This window comes from Heterodontus francisci, chromosome 3 (assembly GCF_036365525.1).
Source record: "Heterodontus francisci isolate sHetFra1 chromosome 3, sHetFra1.hap1, whole genome shotgun sequence".
NCBI lineage: Eukaryota > Metazoa > Chordata > Chondrichthyes > Heterodontiformes > Heterodontidae > Heterodontus > Heterodontus francisci.
The window spans coordinates 140,250,020-140,271,499 of record NC_090373.1 but is presented as its reverse complement, the minus strand read 5'-3'; the positions used below and the strand labels follow the sequence as shown (position 1 = coordinate 140,271,499).

General features: G+C 42.4%; 1 protein-coding gene across 1 annotated transcript in view; it reads right to left on the bottom strand.

Moving 5' to 3' along the window:
* The window catches only part of mdn1 (midasin AAA ATPase 1), a 201,664-nt gene that overhangs the window by 93,994 nt on the left and 86,190 nt on the right, over positions 1–21,480 (bottom strand). Inside the window, exons 37-50 of the mRNA XM_068026518.1 lie at positions 19,395–19,517; positions 18,137–18,334; positions 16,387–16,494; positions 16,108–16,296; positions 15,392–15,496; positions 15,006–15,269; positions 8,022–8,289; positions 7,248–7,407; positions 6,900–7,016; positions 4,911–5,119; positions 4,508–4,653; positions 4,068–4,270; positions 650–867; positions 13–126 (exon numbers count right to left, since the gene is read on the bottom strand). Coding sequence (XP_067882619.1) covers positions 13–126; positions 650–867; positions 4,068–4,270; positions 4,508–4,653; positions 4,911–5,119; positions 6,900–7,016; positions 7,248–7,407; positions 8,022–8,289; positions 15,006–15,269; positions 15,392–15,496; positions 16,108–16,296; positions 16,387–16,494; positions 18,137–18,334; positions 19,395–19,517 — 2,422 coding nt within the window. The remainder of the gene's footprint in view (positions 1–12; positions 127–649; positions 868–4,067; positions 4,271–4,507; positions 4,654–4,910; positions 5,120–6,899; positions 7,017–7,247; positions 7,408–8,021; positions 8,290–15,005; positions 15,270–15,391; positions 15,497–16,107; positions 16,297–16,386; positions 16,495–18,136; positions 18,335–19,394; positions 19,518–21,480) is intronic.

Here is a 21,480-nt window from a genome sequence, read left to right as displayed (position 1 = left end):
GGAACATGTTACCGTTTGCATCGAGCTGCAGTTGCTGTACAACTCTTTTCATTCCTGCAGGCAGTACACTGGAGTAAACTACATTAAGAGCTTTTGCCCCCGCCTCCAGTTGGGCACACACCAACTCTGCAGGTTTAAAAAAAAAACATGCATTAATTCTAAATTACATCTAGTTTTAGTTATGTGCATGTACACAACTCTACATCTATTTGAGCTGCTATTTAAAAAATAATGCACAAAAGTCATCTTTTATTGCTACATATTGCCTTAATAATTCATAAATTCATGACAGCACGAGCAAGAAGTATAAAATCAGGTTCCAAGCTGACTTCCATACATTTTTTTATCCTTTAAGCACTGGAATGTGCAACGGCAATTACGAAATTTCGATAATCTATACACAAGTGCACCCATGATACAAATTTTAAAAGATACACATCTTTACCATAATGTGTAAAAGTTTAAAAATTCAATTTTCTGCACATTATACTGACTGCCAACTGGCATTTTCATCTTCAGTAGACAGTGTTAACTGATGACCCCAGTTATGCAAAATAAGGTCACCAACTGAACGATCTCACTAACCAGCATGACACAGAGTTATATAAAATCAAGTTTACACAGTTGAATACTGATAGCAGAACCCTACCTGGTAGCTGTCTGTGGGTTTTTGCTGTGTGACACAACCACCTGGCCCTTAACAGCCAATCCTGATTCGATGCTTTCTCTGTGACCAGCCTAACAGCAGCAGGAACCATAGAGACCTCAGTCACTTGAACTGCTGTCTTATTGCCATGGAATAAAAGACTGTCCATGTTACAGGACTGCAAAACTAGCTCGAGATCAGTCAGGTTCAAAGGTCGAGACCTGAATCAGGGAAGGGAAAACACACACATCCGTTACAAACATGGCTTTGCAGAAAGATGCACCTATAAATATTGCTGGAACCATTTTTAATATAAATCCTCGTTTACTCCTGGCTCACACGTAAGCAATTGCAACTATTGGTTTCAGTAGTTCTCAAAATTTTTTTTTAAAGTAAACAATGAAAATATTTGGCTCTTGGAAATAAACACAAATATTAAGGATACTGATTCTGGCAAGCTGCTGTTCTTGGTCTGTCCCCAATCTGCTTAATGTACACACTTTTTCCTTCCATCTCTTACCTATAGTTTCCCATCCTTGGCCTCATCCTGCTGAAGTTATGCTCTATGACTTTCATTTCCTTTCTAAAGGTTGAATTTTTCTGAACTGATACATTTCATCAGCTAGAGACAAATGTGGAAGCCCCAGTGTCATATTTGGGAACATTACCCTAATCATGAATGGGTCTTAGAGGTTGGGGCAGCAATGATAACCCAATACATTTAGATTGTTTTAATTCAGGCAATGCCAAATGGTGTACTGAATGATTACAACCTGTACACCGTGCATTGTGAAAATTTCCAATTTTTGCATTAGCCTCTTGTATGCTAATGCTCTTTATCTATTCTATTTACTTTTTGTGGCTTTGATTGAACTTCATAGCATGCAAACAAAGGGGGCATAACTTATTTCTTCTGTCTGCTCGTCATCGAAACAAGCACCAAGTATTTTCTTGAGGTTAACTGCTGGTGCACATATTTTAAGCTGCTGGGAAAACAAATGTTGCGCAAGTTCTTACGAAATTATATCAATCATGAACAAGGATTTAATTCAAGGCAAATCATGTTTGACAAATTTAAATGGCATTTTGAAGAGATGACTGGTTGGCTAGATAAAGGGAATGCAGTAAATGTTGCAAATTTGGATAGAAGACTGTTCAGGTACCATGATTAGCTTCAAGTTCAGTATTCAGCATATTTCAGCATGATAGGAAGTTTTAGTTGTTAAACAAGATTGGAAATACCGGGACTTTTTCCACTGGAACTGAGAAAGCCAAGAGGGGATTTTATTCAGGTTTATAAAATGAGGATTTTGATCGACTGAATAGGGAAAGGTTATTTCGGTTGGAGTCATTTATTTGAAATGGTTACTAAGAGAATGAAGAGACAGCTTAGGAAAAGTTTTTCTGCAGCTATTTGTTGGAGCATAATGCTCTGCCACAGAGACCACTATAGCTTTTAAAAGGGAGAATTGGATAAAAATTTCATGAGATTGAATAATAAAAAAAAAATGATACAGGGTTACATGGAGAGCATGCAACAGTGGGATTAGTTTTGGATTACACCAGCAAAGTGCTGGCAGATACAAACGGGCCCAAAATCATCTATGGTTTTCAGAAATTATGACTGGTCATATGTTGGATACTCCATTGTCGTTCATCTAAATTCAATCCTGTCTAGAGGCTAGAGACTTTTCCCCCCAAACTTTGCCAACGAGCAAAGCAATCTGGTACAAGGAAAGAAACGTAGCTGGCCATTAACAAACTGCCAATAGCAAAGATAAGATGCAAAAGACCACAGGTGGTATGGCCTCACAATTATATTGTCACATGCATGGTGACCATGTGGTCTTCATAGAACCCAAACTAGGCTAAAGGGCTACTCTGCATCAAGAATGCATGTCAAAGACAGAAGCCACCTCAACCAGGTAGCTTATCTTTTTATATAGAACTTCTCCCATGACATCAAGTAGTATCACACACAAACAGATGAACTGGGAAATGACCTTTCATCTTGGTTTATTGCTGTCACAGTGGGACACACGAGGTAGATTTTTATTGGGATTACAGCTGCACATATACTGATGCTGATAGTGTAGACCCAGTAAAAACACAAATAGCAAAAACACTTTAGAACTTAATTAAAACAAAGGGGCACAGCACACATAGCCGAGGAATTGTAGATATGATTATAGAAAAGGTATTGAGGAGGATACCAGAAACTAGGAGTCGTCATGGACACTAGATATGAGTAAACTCATAATAGACAATGGAAAACTGTGAAGTTTTGAACAGGTCCTCACTGAGCCAAATAAGGAATTATCATGATGTCATTGTACTAGACCCCTATGATGAGTAAGAGGGGCGGGTCTTAGAAACAAGATTTAACCCCTGACTGAAACTAAGAAAGGTACGAGAACCCCGGGGAAGAACATTCGAGAAGATACCCTGAGCCAGGGGCTCAGAGAACCCAAGAGCAGCCGCAAGTCCGAGACTGATCACCTCGTGTCTTGACTGGTAGTATACTGTACAAGTAGTGAGAGCTTGTACTTGATGATTTAGTGTGGGAATAAAGTATTGAGATACCTTTCACCAATCGGACTCCGTGGATTCTTTAAGAGTAGCGTGCGTGCGTGTTAGGCACAACAATAGAATCAAAGATAGCTGTTTTATAGCATTCAAGTCTGCAGCACGATAACTGGTCATTCAGCCAATGGTCTACGCCACCATTTGTACTTCAAATGAGTCTCCTCCCACCCTACTTCATCTAACCCCATCAATAAATCCTTCTATTCCTCTCTCCCTCATGTACTTATCTAAATTCTGCTTCAAGGCATTTATGAGATTCACCTCAACCACTCAATGTGTTTTTTTTCTTGTTTTTGTACTGATGGTCATGGTGTCAAATTATTCTCCTATACATGGAATTCATTCTGTATTCTGAATTTTTTTTCATATAATCCAGAACAAACAAAGAGGTTGCCATCTAGCATGAAGTGACTTGCAGAATGATGAAAAGTCATTTATGCAGAGCTTCTCAGTGGAGCTCCAATGTGTTGTGTCAGAGTACTAGAGGCCAGCTCTGCACCTGTATTCCTCCCAGACTGAATGTTTAGTTTTGGCCATGAAATCAGGGGGAAACACTTCTGTACCAAGTATAGACCGGGTTACTTTCCCATTTAAAGACTGCATAGCTCTTAATGGCTGATTAGAATTAAACTAGTAGTAGTCTGGATAGAAGCTGCCAGTCTGCAATATTGGCTGGTGACAAAGACTGTTCACAGCAAAAACTAAAATGTAAACATGAAATGATGGCAAGTCAGACTACAAATGTATCTGAAACAATCAGAGCTTAAATTTGCTGGTTTAAGTGAACATAAGTTGGTTTTTTCCTAATGTCTAAATAATGGTGCCTTCAGCCCACCTGTTATTACTAAGGCTCAGTTGGTTCAAATAGTAGGCAAGGACCTGTCCATCACGATGGATCATAGATAGCATGGATTCCTCTGCTGTAAACACTGCTGATGGAATAGAATCTGGCCACAATCCCAAAGAGACCAAGGCATTACCCCAGGACTCAGGTGACTCCAATGTGAGTTTGTGCTTCTCCACTAGTTCTTGTACTTGCTGCAACACAAAAGATGTTGATGGCTCTTAAAAAATGATAACCTATGCCTTATTTAAATGTTTTTACTTTTAATGCAAAAAAAAGTAGTTATAACCAAGGAGAATAATTAAAATAGCTTCACAAGTGGAAGTGTCACCAATAATCGCAAACCACACACATGCTAAAGTGTTATTCTGCTTCAACCTAAAAATTGTTAGAAATTGTGAACTATTCAGAGATAAGTTCTTAACCCTCACCTCCTGGTGAGCTCGAGAAGTCTGTGAAAGGACAAACACTTCTGAGCAAGCTCGATGGAATGCCTCCGTCAAGTTGAGACCATGCTTCAGCTGCTGAACAATAAGAACAGCAGCATGGAGAAGTGAAGAGATCGAGGAAGTACCACCTTTTTTTTTTAAATGAGAAAAAGTTGGAAGTGATGAATCAGAGGCATTCAAACCAATGTTTCTCTACACAAATCCTTAATTTACAATCAGAACTAAATTTTACATTTACAGCACTACTAAACCTAAATGTAGCAAAAGATGAGCAATTGGGCAAGCACAACAGCTATTAAACATTGGTACACATTTGTCAGTGTCCGACAGCCCAACTAGAACCAGTTTACCAAAAACTGAAATTAATTTAAAATGTTCTGTTTACCTGCTGTAATTTCTTTTACTTCTGAGCACAATGCCATCAACTCAGTACATGGATGATCTCCCACAAAACCAAGCGCATGTAACATTGTTTTAATATCCTGTTTATCGAAAGGGTCTGCATTGTGCTCGCCTGCAACATAAATTTCAATCCCACGATTTCTCATGGCCCGAGAGATTTCCCCATGTGCTGGATCCATGGTCATAAACAGCCTATTTAAAACAAGGCAGTTAAACATAAAACCTAAATTGTATTGGCTAATATCTTATCTTTAGAAGATTTTTACTACAGTTTATCCCAGTTCATGGAAAGTAATTCTTTTTTAATAAAAGGCTTGTAAGCTCATCAGGGGAATATAAAAAATGTTTAAGTATCAAATATTAATACTACTTGTTATTCTGAGGTTGAGGCCAGGCATAATCGGGTAGAGAGTGAGGGGAGACCACTTCCGGAGGGAAGTGGTTGGCAATGTGTTTCAGTAGAGAAAGAAAAATATCCTTACCTGGAGAACTGGGTGAGTGGGAGGGTGAGGGCAGGTAGAGGAAGTGAAAGGTATTGTGGTAGAGGGGAGGTTGGTAGAGTTTTGCAGTGGAGCACGAGTTCGATTCGGACATTCTTGCAACAACAAAAAACACACCACTTCTCAGGAGGTTTCAGCATGGCCAAGATCTAACATTCATGTTCCTTCTACTTTCATTAGTTTATTATTCCTTTGCACTAGTGGCTGCAAGGGGACAGTGTTTCTTGCTGTTGATTGCCACTAAATTGGAACATCCATATTTAGTATCAATAAAATAAACTGCAAATGCTCATGCTTTACGTGGTCCAAGGTTGTGCTGTGGGAAGGAAGCCCTGAAGTCAAAGCAAAGAGTTTCATCTTGCTGGCCAAAATCAAAGGCAATAACTAGAAAGGGAGCTGTTGGATGGGCTGGGGTGAGGGGCACAACACGCTACATGGTAAATTACCCTGAACTTCACAAACAGAAAGCCTGCTTTATTGCTAAAACATAGTTGACCAAGGAGACAAGGAAGGAAGGAAATGCAGAGGTAAAGGTTACAGGATGGGGAATGTTTTTCTCTCCATGAAAAGGTCAAGGGGAATCATTGTGTTCTGGTATTTGAAGAAATTTCAGAGCCTGTGGATGGCAGGGTGAAGGGAGAGGGAAATGAGCGCCAACAGAAGTGAGTAATTAAATTGGGTCAGGCTCAATAGTTTGCAGTTTGTTTGCAGACTGGAAGGGTGGCAAGATTTGAGGAATGACAGTTTGTGAAGTTTGATTCACATACCTTCATTGAAGCACATGGCATGTATGCGCTATTGTAAATTGGCTAGAAACCACAAGTTTTTTTTAAGAAAGAAAACTAGTTTGATGTGCCCCTGTGGTTTCTATGCAGTGCAGTTCCTAGGTTCTGTTTCCATTATGTTTGAGAACACAAGCATCTCCTGAATGGAGTGATTTGGTTTATAATTTTTTTTAAAAAAATGAACATTAATTCTCAGCTGCAGAGAACTCCACACAAGAAGCCAAGTTTAAAATAACAGTTTAACATTGTGATATACAACACTAAAACCCCATCACAGAAACACCTAAGCTTAACAATTGAAACGAGAAGCCATTGATAAAGGCTGACATAGGGACTTTCAATGCATTTTGAACAATGTCAAAAACCACCATTGCTCAAACTTTTCTGCCTTGCTATATGAATTGTTGGCAGTTGGCGGGCATCAACAGGGGATTTGCTTGTGCCCATATAAATAGACACAAACTTCAACTGTGGTTGTTGGGTTAGGAGGTACTTGTAATCTGTAACTGCGTAAATAAATGTTTTTTTTTAAAAGTAGTGCATAAAGATTGGCTCCAGTTATATCATACAGAAAGCCAGTTAAAGGATAACAAGTAACACATGCTGAAACATCTGGAAATAATCAAAAATCTGCCTTTCACCATCCCTGAATTACTACGAAGAACAGCAAACATCTCGACAACATACCTGAAATTTGGGTGTGGGACAATTGTTGGGCTGGTGCCATCAATTACTCCTCTTTCACTAATGGTAAGCACTCCTCCAGGTTCCAAAAGAGCATTTAGACGATCAAGCACAGAAGGACTGAACAATAAGTATAAAATGTATATGATCAACAAATGGATAAATCTACATTGAAATCCAATCTCCAAGTGTCTGAGTCAATACTATTTCAGTTACTTTTACAGCAAATTCCTCCAATTTCCATACTAGGAAGTCCAACTTCATATATGAAGGGCATGTGATAGAATTTGCATGCATTCTATACAGGAACTATTACAAAGCAGTGACATGTACTTTCCAGAATAGTCTTACCTACAGAAATTCACATTGTCCAGCAGCAGCCAATTGCCAGAATTCAAAGCCTGTATAAGCATCCCATCAACCCACTCAAAAGTGCCACGGCTTTGGCCATCCAAAGATTGACTGCGCTGGTGCTTAAAATGCTGGAATTCTGTGATCAATTCTGAAAATTCTGAAGTACGAAGATAAGAAATAGAACGTTACTGAACTACTCAAGAGGCAGAGTGACTTCGAAAACACAATGAAGAAATTAATATGGAAATAAACTAGACATTAATGAATTGAATAAATTTACTATCTAAAGACATACAACTCTCGTCACATCCATCACCCATTAAAAGGCTGAAGATCACAACCAAGGCTTTCACGCATCACTGTACAGTGACGCTGCTAAAATACTGCATATGAAATCAGATCCATTAAACACCCACCAAAATAAAATAAATAAATGAATGGTCTCTGGAGGAATAACTACATATGAAAAAAAGGTATGGAAGTGGAGCCACTCCCTAAGAAAAGTCAACAGCTTCACAAGGGAATAAAACTGAGAGAGTCCTTCTTTGGACATAAAGTAATAACTATTACCCAGTTTAAAATAGCTACAAAACTGAAAATCTTGCCTAATAATGTTTAGATGTACTCAAAAAAAAAAAACTATACTTTGTAACCATTTTGGAATTTAAGCTTTTGGTCAATGTCTTAAAGATTTTTAAAAATCTAGCCAAATGTGTTATTTAGCAAAACCTCAAATCATTTCCTTGCATTAATATTCCTCAAAATGCATACCTGAAGGCAAGAGTGTGTTCAATTTGTTGTTGAATTGCTGAAGAAGAATAAGCAAACTCTCCAGTTTGTTCATTGCATCAGAAGAAATGCCAGAACTACGGTCTTCATTCAGGCAACGTGAATGACTGATCAGGAATGAATTCCAGAGTTTGAGAAGACCACCACCATCAGGGACAGTGTCCAGCGAGAGCAGAACATCTCTGGTGACAGCACTGACGACATCCTTCACTTTTCTAACCAAACTCTGCCAAGGACGGAAAATATCAACCTGCAAGCACACATGAAACCCGTCAACATGCTTTTCTCAGCCTTCATGATCTTCCATCTTTGAGCTCAAGGTGAGCATGTGCATTTACTCTTATGCTCTTTTGATTCAAAGATATTTTTTAAACTACAAACTAATATAAACCAAGAAAAGTGATGGAATATACACAAGAAGCAAAGATTGAACACATGACCATAGCTGTGAGAAACAACACTTCACTCTGCCATCAATAATCTACCCACATTACTGAAGGTCAAGTTCTTTTATAGAAAGTCTTAAACAATATTGAATAAATCACAGCTCTACAAAAAAAGCCCAAAGAGTGATGTCACAACAGATATTAAAAAAGGTAGTGTCTGAGACTGGATGGCAAAAATGGAGACTCGTGTCTGAAGCTGTCAACCATTTGTTTCCTACAATGAAAAGGAAAAAAAAAAATCTACAAAGCATTTGCATCAAGATTTGTTGGGAACAAAAATGCCAATGGCACTCCAATGGTTCTAATAGGTGCATAGAGTAAAAGAGAAAAGGAGGTTATGAAACAGCTGTACAAGCCAAATACGAAGCCACAATTAGAGTCCAGTGTGCAGTTTTTGGTGCCCACTAGAGAAATAGCATTAAAGTTATTGAGACACCCAGTATAGAATCACCAGCTTCATTCCAAAAATGGCAAACTATAGTTATAAAGAGCCATGAGATATTGGGACTCACATTGGAACAAAGAAAGCCAAGATTTGAGATTTAAAATTATTAAACTTTTCAATACAATGACAAGTGAGAGACTATTTCCTCTGGTTTAAGCAGCAGTGTTGAGGGTCATCAATTTGAAACAAAGTCATGGAGAGTCAAATGACAGATTAGGAAAAATTTTTGTATGTAGTTGGTTGTTGGGGCACAGAATGCTGCTTCAAAGGGAGTTATTTAGGTAGAGATCATTGCATCTTTTAAAAGGAAACTTGAATAAATGCAAGATGATGCCTATCTATTGGGAGAGAACAGGGCATTGGGATTAGTTTAGTTTAGTTTAGTTTAGAGATACAGCACTGAAACAAGCCCTTCGGCCCACCGAGTCTGTGCCAACCATCAACCACCCATTTATACTAATCCTACACTAATTCCATATTCCTACCACATCCCCACCTGTCCCGATTTTTCCCTACCACCTACCTATACTAGGGGCAATTTATAATGGCCAATTTACCTATCAACCTGCAAGTCTTTGGCATGTGGGAGGAAACCGGAGCACCCGGAGGAAACCCACACAGACACAGGGAGAACTTGCAAACTCCACACAGGCAGTACCCAGAATTGAACCCGGGTCGCTGGAGCTGTGAGGCTGCGGTGCTTTTTGCTTTGTCAAATTGAGAACCAGCACATATACCATGGGCCAAATAGCCTCTGTATTGTAAGCTTATTTAGTTCTATAGTACTGTACACAGCTTATACACACTACTGAGTCAGCAGCGCTTGAGATGGCTTGGCCATGTGAGCCGCATGGAAGATGGCAGGATCCCCAAAGACACATTGTACAGCGAGCTCGCCACTGGTATCAGACCCACCGGCCGTCCATGTCTCCGCTTTAAAGACGTCTGCAAACGCGACATGAAATCCTGTGACATTGATCACAAGTCGTGGGAGTCAGTTGCCAGCGTCCGCCAGAGCTGGCGGGCAGCCATAAAGACAGGGCTAAAGTGTGGCGAGTCGAAGAGACTTAGTAGTTGGCAGGAAAAAAGGAGGCGCAAGGGAAGAGCCAACTGTGTAAACAGCCCCGACAAACAAATTTTTCTGCAGCACCTGTGGAAGAGCCTGTCACTCTAGAATTGGCCTTTACAGCCACTCCAGGCGCTGCTTCACAAACCACTGACCACCTCCAGGCGCCTATCCATTGTCTCTCGAGATAAGGAGGCCAAAGAAGAGTACTGTACACAGAATTTGCAGCATTAATATAATTAAAGTCACAATGAAGGCAAGCAGTGTTCACAGAGTAAGTTGGCAACAGAGTAATGTAGGAAGAGAACGGAAACAATGGGCTGGATTTTGTATTCTCACTGCCAGGAGTGACGGCAAGCACAGTACATGGTGGCTGTCCCCCACCGAGGGGCCCATGCTGCTGCAATTATGCGTCAGGTGACCATTTTGCATATTCATGGCAGCTGCCACCCCCGCATCCCCAAATCCAAATAAATCATGTGGCGGGGCAGCCTTGGTGACACCTGATGCAAGAAGTGTCAGTGTCATCTATAAAAGGCTGCCAGCCCTGCATTCAATCTCTCCCTGCATTGCAGTCAAACATTTCAACAGCATTGTAGGACAGCTGAGCAAATCCCCAATCCAGCAAGCAGCCCCACGAAGCAACCTTTGTGTGATGGCTGAGATCCGAGTAAGGGTGGCTCTACGGTTCAGTGATGTCTTCCTGCTTATTCTCCACCAGGCTGCAAGGGAATGGCGGGAGGTCCTTTTTCCCCAGTGATGGCAAGAGGAGGCCCTCCCATCTGGCCAAACAAACCTGGATGGATTGCAGAGGAGGTGACAAGCCATGGGGCCACCCCACAACACTGGGTGTAGTGTTGCAAGAGGGTGAAATGACCTCCTTCGTTCAGCCAAGGTAAATGGCACGTTTCCAAATTGCTGGGTGTAATCTGGTTATCTTCACACGGCCACTGCCATTTAATAGACAGGGAGGTCAGGGAGGGTTGATGGCACATGACTGGTTGCATATATGAATCAAATCTCCCTCATTTGCACCTCAGCAAGCCAGACCCATGACAGGGCAAGTCTGTATGCCAGACCAAGCAGCAGGCCCCCCAGGTGAAGCAGCACCCATGTTTGTCAATATTCTTTATTTGCAACCTTGCTTTTTCAGAAGAGGGAGGCGTCTAGGATTGGTAGCGAGGTGCCTGACCAGAGGCCGTTGTCACAGCCCGAAGAGGCGCTGGAGCTAGCCAGGAGACAAGGAGCATGTCCCATTTCCGATGTGGAGCTCGGGGTCCCAGTTGATGGGAGTAATTATTGCCAAACACAGAATTATACGAAATTTCATTTCCTATGCTGTCCTCATTGTGACATATGTACCATAACAGCTAAATGTCTTCTTATTGTATCTTTCAGGGCAACACTCACCAATGCCCCCAAAGATTGAGCGACCGAGGACCCCCTGAGGATGAGCAACATTTAGAGGATGCACCGTCCCATGGCTCCCCCGCACCTTCCACCAGCGCAGATACTCTCACCTCGGTGGGTATCCAATCGGCAATACAATCAGAGTCACAAGCTGGTGATAGCATCACACATGCACCCGAGCAGCTGGCTGAGACTGAGACAGCCCAGGCCTCTGATAGTTGAAGGACTGTCAATGTCCAAGCCTATGCTGAACCACAGGCTGATGAGCCTCTGGTGTCAGCAGCACAAGGCATACTGGAGTTGCAGACAGAGGTAAGGCAACATCTGGTAGAGATGCCAGAGGCCATGCACTTCCATGAGCGGATGCTGGGGGAGCCCATCCATGCCATGAGTGCTGCTATGTCCCAGGCATCTGAGCGCATGGCTTTTCTGGTGACCCTCAGAGCCAGATTCCACAGATGCTCAATCACTGGCAAACCCGTGCCTCGGGCATGACTACAATGCAGCAGTGGCAGGGTGAGAGAAGGACCAGGAGCATGGTAAGTGTTCCCACTCCTGGTCCTGCTCTGGAGAGCAGGGAGGTTCCAACAAACCAAGAGGGAGGAGGAGATACTGCACTCCACATCTAGAGTCTCCCCTCAGGGTGATCGGAGTGTGGACACCGGCTCCTCAGACCCTCCACCAGTGAGTCCAGCTCCAGCAGCCATGATGCCCGAGGACAGCCCTGCACCTGGCACAGGAAGCCTCAGGCTCGCAGAGGACAACCACCAAAGTCATCCCAGGTCAAAGGGCACCCTGATCAGCAGCCTGCCTCCAGTCCAGCTGCCAGCATAGGGGTTACACCATGAAAGAACACTCGCAAACGTTTTAGAAAGACATCTTGACATATGGGTTTTCACGGGTGAGACAAATGTCATGTCTAGTTTGAGTGTTGTCCGACAATCAGCCTCCATTGGATAACACATGACACCATGGGTTGATTATATGTCTTGCCATTACATTGTTAGCCTGACAGTACTGCCAATGTAAGCAATATCATTGCCATGCCGATATGCACAATGAGACACTGCACTGACATTACATGGGCAATGGATCAGTTAGCTGCTGCCAGTCATGCTGGAGAGATGGACATTACAGAGGATGACTTCAGATGGTGCTTGGAGGAACATGTTTTGAACTTCAAGGATTGTGGAAGCGCTCAGTTATCAGTTGTTGCCTTGCCTCCCTTGTTCGCTGCACGCCATGTTGGCCCTCCATCGCTGCTCTGTGCTCCCATGAGCAGTTGTTCTTGGTTGCCCTCTGGTATCCTCATTGGAGGATGTGTCCTGCTCCCACACCTCTTCATCTATACTGCAATGTTGTGCAGAACGCAGCAGACTACAACAATGTGCCCAATCCTATGTGGTGTGTACTATAGTGTTCCACCAGATCTAATCACGGCAGCGAAACTGCATCTTCAGCATATCGATGGTAGCCTTGGGTGGAGTCACAACGGGCATTATAACGCTCCTCAGCATCATTGCTGGGGTTCCTCACTGGCATCAAAAGCCCTTAACCCCAAGAAGCCACTCGGAAGTTGAGCGGTGGGGGCGGAGAAAAGTGAACAGCAGCAGCAGCAGCACCTGAGACTGGTGCAGTATGAACGAGTCATAGCAGCTGCTTGGGATGCAGGCACACTTTCATGAAGTGTTTCCTGCGGTCGCACAAGAGTTGGACATTGATGGAGTAAAAGTGTTGGTTTAGAAAGGTGGCTGGTTGTTCAGCGGGAGCCATGATGGCCACATGCATGCAGTTGATGACACCCTGCACCCGAGGCAATCCCACAATTTCCCTAAATCCCACGGCCATCGCAGCCTGACTGTCAGGGTCCGTCCTGATGTGGACATAGTCGCTGGCCCTCCTGTACAAAGCATCAGTGACCTCTTTTATGCAGCGGTGCACTGAGGATTGAGCAACCTCACACGTTACCGGCTGATCCCTGGAACGATCCACAGGTGTAGTTTAGGGCCACAGTCACTTACAGCCACATGCATAGGGTGCCACCAAAGCCCATTGGTTGCAAATCATTATTCAACAGAGTTCATAGCTGTGTGACAGCCTCTTGGGTCATCCAGTCATCAGACGCTGGCACAAACATCTGAAGGTATGTCATACGAGTCCTATAGACTTGCTGGCGTGTGTGCCTGGGTGGCTACTGCTGGGAGATTCATGGGCTGCACCTGCCTCAGGCCCACCTCTGGTGCAGATGCCTCATCATGGCAAGGGGATATGGAACACAATGGATCATTCCATTGTCGATTGTCGTAAAAACCCATCTGGTTCACCAACGTCCTTTAAGGAAGGAAATCTGCCATCCTTACCAGTCTGGCCTACATGCGACTCCAGGTCCACAGCAATGTGGTTGACTCTTGAAAATGTCCTTTGAGATGGCCTAGCCACTCAGTTCTAGGGCAATTAGGGATGGGCAATAAATGCTGGCCTAGCCAGCAATGCCCACATCCCACAAATGAATAAAAAAAAAACCTCGATGCTCCTAGTCACTTCAGGTTCCTTCAAAAAGGGCAGAGATGTGTGTTAATTCCTGCTTCAGGAGTGTTCCAGCATAAACGTGTTTGTTATGCATGATGCTTCGCAATCACACTTTAGATAAGCTCGAACCAATCATTTCATTTGCCTGCACTGGACCACTGACAGCAACAACCTGTACAGTTTCCCAGTTGTCACTCGCCCCCACCACACCCAAATCACTTTATCCAAATGCAGAATAGACTCCTTCCCCCTCTCTTGCTGATACATGACAAACGGAGGCAGAGTTCCAACCCCCCACTCATTTCTTGCAATTTCACTTCACTGCAAATGTCTGCGTTCACTACAAGAAAGACTAAGAGCAGGGCATTACTTATCAACCTTGGCAAGCACCGTGGACTTACGCCTCAGTGGCGCCAGTTTTTCCAAGGACAGGAAAGTGAAGGCACCCGAGTACATCACGTCGAGCTCAAGATTGGGAACAGTTGGTAGGATCACGGGGAATTCCATTTAAATGAATGCAGAAAGGTAATTTAAATATGCTAACTCGGGTCCCATCACAGAGCTGCGGAGGAGCTGCCCCGGAGCTTCCCCACCACCAGGAAGATCAGGCCCGGCAATCCCAGCATCAGGTTCCGTGGCGGCCGCTGCCACTTCAGTTCTCCAGCCCTCTCCCACCACGGAACCAGACATCAGTCTGGGAACCAAATCCAACTCAATATCTCCAAAATAGGAATTCAGTGAAGGTGGGAGGAGGAGCTTTATTAAAATTTCAAAAGGATATTGGTTAGAATTAAATCCTGAATAGGTTAACAACAAAATGAGATAAAAATGAAAGAAAACTCGCTATCATGGACTGATTGGGCTAAATGGGCCATTCATGTTGTATTTTGAAGTGCTAGATGCATCAATTCCAATGGTTTGTGTAAATGCTGCAGTAAAAAAAAACAGAAGGTGCTCATCAGCATGAGCAGAACCCAAGTTTCAACACAATAATCAAAAGTAACACTAGCAGGCTAAATAAATTTGATGAGGTATAGTGCTTAAAACACAATTGTTCCATTAAATCTCACCTGCTCAAATCCACCAAGTAGTTCTGTGGTGTCCATGGCACTGTTCATTGCCATGACTTTTAAACTTTGACCTGTTAGGAGAGCCAAGAGCTGGATTAGGCTGGTTTTTCCACTGGTAGCAGGCCCCACCAGAATTACCATCCAGCTCATCTGTGTGCACTTCATAATAGACTCCAGTGGCTGAAGTGAATGGTGAAGAATGGACAGCTGTTTGCTTGACATGGGAATGGTGAACCCACTACGAGAAAGTATAGAATAACCAACCTAAAACAAAACAACAGCAATCATTACAATTGCTTGCTTTGAAGGTTACAATAACTCAAAAAAGGTTGACTAAGTTTTTTTTGTGCAAATTCCAAAGAGTATAGTGAAGCTAAGTCACAAACCTGAACCTGCTGTGGTGTGATGTGGAACTTTCTGGAGCCAGTGTAGGGAAGTGATTCAATTCCATCACCTTTTGAATTAAATATGCCTTCAAATACAGAAAACATCTTGGAGGGAAAGAAATAATATGCTTAATATTAAATAGCCAAACCAATATTAGAGTTTCGTCTGCACAAGGGCAATTTCAAAACCATTTTGTTTCCTAAAGTGATATTATGCTAAGAAATAAGCCAGTCTCAAAAATTGAGCTAGTGTCTCAATTTGAACTTTTAATGGATTTATGAATTATCACCTCAAGCAATTATATTCTACTGTAAAGAACAATTTGCAACCAAGAAAGGTGTCAAAGTGAACGGTGATTTTAATTATGATTATACAACTCACTTGTTACAGCTCTGTGATTCATCTTTAAAAGTAAATGTGCTTGGCAAATATAGCACAACACTACCTCATTATGAATATTCAATCTTGAGAGGCAAGTTTATCAAAGTGCTAACTAAGAGGGCTAGGTTTCCTCTGAAGGGGTGAAGAATTAAATGTATAGCACTCTCAAGCAGTGATGTAATATTTGACAAAAAAAGTATACAATCACACCATGAGGCTCCTGACCCAAAGAGTACAGATCTTTCCACAGCCAGGATTTACTACAAGAATGGACTGGAAATAGTTAACAGTTGCTTTATTTTCCAGCAGAGAAAAGCTCAGTTGGCATACTTACATTGTTCCTGTCTGCTTCAGTGCGCATTCGGTCTGCATACACCAAACCAACATGCTGGCCTGGATCATAGCACCCTGGCATCTGATCTACCAACATCAGCTGGCACCACCGGAAGAGATCACGCAAGTTGAACTCCCAGGGTCCTCCTTTCTGTCCCCATTTCCTTTCCACCATTACTTCTTGGTAAATCTTCCAAGAACAAAAACAATTAAATTAGCAGCAGGAAAGTTCTGAATCTCCCATCCAATCTCATCTTCCAAAGAAAAAGGGATCCATTACCTTGTAATTAAAATGAACCATTTTATTGATTATATTTTTACCAATTGCAGGAAACATGGTGTCAGCAATGTATTTCATGTCTGTAACTGAAAGCTGATCCACATAAACCTACAATATAAAAGATCAATATTAGCCTTGAACAAAGTAATCCACACAAAATGGTAGCTAAGCAGCAGCACAGAAAATTATTTCAGGTAAATTTGGCATTACTTTTGTGCTGTTGAATTGCATGCATTAAAAACACTATGCATTGGCAAACAACTAAAGATTATTATGCAAGGCTCTGAAAATGAAATGAAACACTGCTGCACAAAAAAAAAGCAATGGCTCATCTTTGGGCCCAAGCTCTACTACAGTATTTAAGAACATCTAGGCTGGACTGGAGCAATGCTACAATGTCAGAATGGAATGTCAGATTTTAAATGAGAAGTTAAAATTGAAGTGCCACCTACTCTCAGGTGGACACAGAAGATCCTATGGCATTATTTAAACAGCAAGTGGGCTCTATGTCCTAGCCCTTTAACATCTCCCAAAAAAACAAAAAAAACAGGTGGTTCAGTCATTTTTCTGACTATTTGTGAGACCTTGCTGTGCACAAGGACTGCCACATTTCCCTACATGACAACACTGGTTATACTTCAAAAATACTTCATGGATTGCGAAACCATGAATGCCCTCAGATAACAAATGCAATTTTTTTTTTTTTAAACATATACATTATTCTGGAAAGTTAGGTTAGGATTCCAGTACTGGAACTCTTTGCAGCAGTCACCGAATTAAAACAAAAAGTGACTATGAATAGTCAGGAAAGACAAATGTTTCAACTTGCAAGGTAGCTAACCAAATGATACTGCTTTTAAGCAGCTTTTTCAAATAATTTCTGAAGAGATTATTTATAAATTTAACATTTGGGATGAAATGCGAATTGTAAATAAAGAAAATATAATTCTGGAAAAATTCAGGAGCTCACTGTGTGGAGTTTGCAAGTTCTCCCTGTGACTGCGTGGGTTTCTGCCAGGTGCTCCGGTTTCCTCCCACAGCCAAAGACTTGCAGGTTGATAGGTAAATTGACCATTATAAATTGCCCCTAGTATAGGCAGGTGGTAGGAGAATTGTGGGGATGAGAGAGGGAATATGGAATTAATGTAGGATTAGTATAAATGGGTGGTTGATGGTCGGCACAGACTCGGTGGGCCGAAGGGCCTGTTTCAGTGCTGTATTTCTCTATGAATCTCAACCAGCTTATGATGAGGGGTTATTTTGGCAGAAATGCTTCATCAGAACAGAGGGTCTACAGCCAAAATATGATCAGATGATTTTTTTCCTCTGTCTGGATGATTGACTTGTGAATTTCCAGCACAGAGTTTCAACTACAAATGATTTAAAATTTCATAGTTAAAATGCTGTTTAAGAAAAATCTGCATAAATATTAACTGCAATTGTCAGAATCAATTCCTGAAAATATTCAATGAAAGCTCGCCACCCCTTATGCCATAGGAATTTCTGGCTTTCAAAGTTTTCAATAGGGCCAGAAAGCATCAAACTACCTGCCTCTCCCTACAAGCTAATTACTAGCTAAATTGATGCCAAGAATCTGCACATAATTTACCCAATGTATTAATGAGGCCAAATGGTGAAGAAAGATATAATTTTTCAGCTTTCTGGTTGACTTCATATATTGCACCTTTGAATGGCTGATGACCCACTGCTGCAATAACCACAGAAAACTGCACTCATTGTCCTGCCTTACCTGCGTGAACCTGTTGAGAAATGACTTGGGGAGGCCTTTTCTTCCACCTCCTTGTCGATAAGGATTCTGACAACCAAAGATCTTGGTCCTCTCATGTTGCACACTGAAATGAAGTCCCAACTCAGGGATAAAAATCTCAGCACGATGGTCAAAGCAAGCATTCAGTCCCTCTAACACAGACTGGGAAGCTAGGTTTAACTGAAAGAACAGTGTTAATTCCAGTTATTGTCATCTTTATTAATACTGTTCAGTACTTTCTGCATTAGTGTTGCTGGAGCTAGTGAAATGGTACTGTACTATTAGTGGCCATCAGATAAGAGACACACATCGAGAGAACCTGAATATGTACTTGCGTGAATCCTTAGATTTCTTTTAGTGACTAAACAAATACAGAGGGTGTTTTATACAATGGAAACAAGAATGATCAGCTAAACTGAGTGATTCCATTATATTGCAAAGACTAGTCATGCCACAGGTTAAGAACTGAAAGACATTACCAATATAGGCTTTTGAACTCCTGAATAAACAGTATATCGCATGTTTTTTTTCTAAAATTACATATTCCTTATTCCACAAATTACACGATTGGGTTGGGGTCAGTGGCGGGTGGGGGAGGGTTGCGAGAAGCAGATGAGTAGAAGAAAAGTGAGGGGAAAGGAAAGCAAGATCAACAGCTCTGTCTTCCTTGGACTTCCAGAAACTTGCAGACGGCAATGTCAAGCTGCTAAAGACAGCTGCACAGGAGAGCAGCAGGATGTAGATTTGCATCTACAATCCCTCATCCATTGAATTCCTGATAAAAATTCAGCCCCTCGTTAGCAAGTCCTCCAAATGGACAACAGGGTGGGGAAAGTTTAAAAAAAACAAAACTGACCCATTCTGCAGTCATGGATTTGCAATGGGCTAACTGGAGAGCTGTGGCTAGTCAAAAGGATAAATGCACAGGGGTGGGAGGAAGGGAAAAGCAGACGTAAGATGTAAAACCAACATATGAAAGATGCAACTAAGTCATGAATGCACAAGCTTTTAATGAATTTCAGCTGTCACTAATGGATACACAGCACTATTAAAGTCCTTTAGGCTGTATGGACATGTACTGCTGCCAGTACTTGTTCCAAAAAGTGAAGCGCTAACAGGAACTCACACCCACATCAGAAGCCATCTATGATGACACATCTGTGGTAAATTTAAATTTATGAAGTTGGTCAAGTCATAAGACATGGTGAGGCATTTATCAAAGCAATTCAATAGCACTCACCTCATCTAAAACAATCCAATGTCCAGCCTTGAGGGCTGCAAGCAGAGGACCATCACGCCAGGCAAATTCTCCTCCTTTACCCCCCTCAACAGGCAGGTCTGTCCCAAACAAGTCAGTTACATCCTACAAGAACAGAATTCAGTGTCAATAATCAATACAAGTCATAGTTAGAAAAGAGGAATTAGAGCAAAAGGACTCATTTATTTTATACAAACAATTTCTTTATTTTAAAATTCTCATCCTTGTTTTCCAATCCCTCCATGGCCTCACCCCTCCCAATCTCTAAATCTCCTCCAAACCCCATAACCCTCCGATATCTGCACTCCAATTCTGGCCTCTTGGGCATCTCTGATTTTACCTGTGCTGCCATTGGATGGCCACAACTTCAGCTGCTTAGGCCCCAAGATCCGGAAGACCCTCCCGACACCTCTCCACCTCACTTTCTGCCTTTAAGACACACCTCTGACCAAGCTTTTGGCCATCTGACCTAACATCCTTTGTGGCTCAGTGTCATTTTGTTTTATAATGCTCCTGTAAAGCAGCTTCGAATGCTGCATTACGTTAAAGGTGCTGTACCTCATGTAAGTTGGTATCTGATGTCGAAATCTCTGGCTGCAAATGGAGGAAACTGACCTTGGCAAAATGATGAGTGTTATAACACACCATTCAATACAACACCATGGAACAAATCATAACTTTAGAGTAACTGCCTAAATAGGCATTTGTAACTATTACTCATGATTTATACTGATAATTAGAAATTAGGTTGGGCCCATAACAATGTCTAACCATCAGTAAAAACTCACTCGACACTCTCAATCATCTCCAGCTAAATTCAGTATACCATAAGCGGTGGCTGGAGGCACAACACATCAACCACACTATGTCCAGGCTAACACTTCTCCCTTAACCATCACTAGAACAGATTATTTGTTCATTTACAGGGTTAGGCGGTGGCGTAGTGGTATTATCATTGGACGAATAACCCAGAGACCCAGGGTATTTCTCTGGGGACATGGGTACGAATCCCACCACAGCAGAAGGTGGAATTTGAATTTAATTAATAAATCTGGAACTAAAAGCCAGTCTAATGATGCCCATGAAACTATTGTTGATTGTTGTAAAAACCCATCTGGTTCACTAATGTCCTTTAGGGAAGGAAATCTGCTGTCCTTACCTGGTCTGGCCGACATGTGACTCCAGACCCACAGCAATGTGGTTAACTCTGAAATGGCCTAGCAAGCCACTCAGTTGGACCTAACTGCTACAAAGTCAATAAAAAGGAATGAAACCGGACGAACCACCTGGCATCGACCTAGGCACCAGAAACGACAACGGCAAACCCAGCCCTGTCGACCCTGCAAAGTCCTCCTTACTAACATCTGGGGGCTTGTGCCAAAGTTGGGAGAGCTGTCCCACAGACTAGTCAAGCAACAGCCTGACGTAGTCATACTCACGGAATCATACCTACAGACAATGTCCCAGACACTGCCATCACCATCCCCGGGTATGTCCTGTCCCACCAGCAGGACAGGCAGACTGTGGTGGCATAGTGGTATACAGTAGGGAGGGAGTTGCCCTGGGAGTCCTCAACATCAACTCCGGACCCCATGACGTCTCATGGCATCAGGTCAAACATGGGCAAGGGAACCTCCTGCTGATTACCACCTACCGCCCTCACTCAGCTGATGACTCAGTACTCCTCCAAGTTGAACATCATTTGGAGGAAGCACTGAGGGTGGAAAGGGCACAAAATGTACTCTGGGTGGAGGACTTCAATGTCCATCACCAAGAGTGGCTCGGTAGCACCACTACTGACCAAGCTGGCCGAGTCCTAAAGGACATAGCTGCTAGACTGGGGCTGTGGCAGGTGGTAGGAGAACCAACACGAGGGAAAAACAGACTTGACCTCGTCCTCACCAATCTGCCTGCCGCAGATACTTCTGTCCATGACAGTATTGATAGGAGTGACAACCACACAGTCCTTGTGGAGACGAAGTCCCGCCTTCACATTGAGGATACCGTCCGTCGTGTTGTGTGGCACTATCACCGTGCTAAATGGGATAGATTTCGAACGGATCTAGCA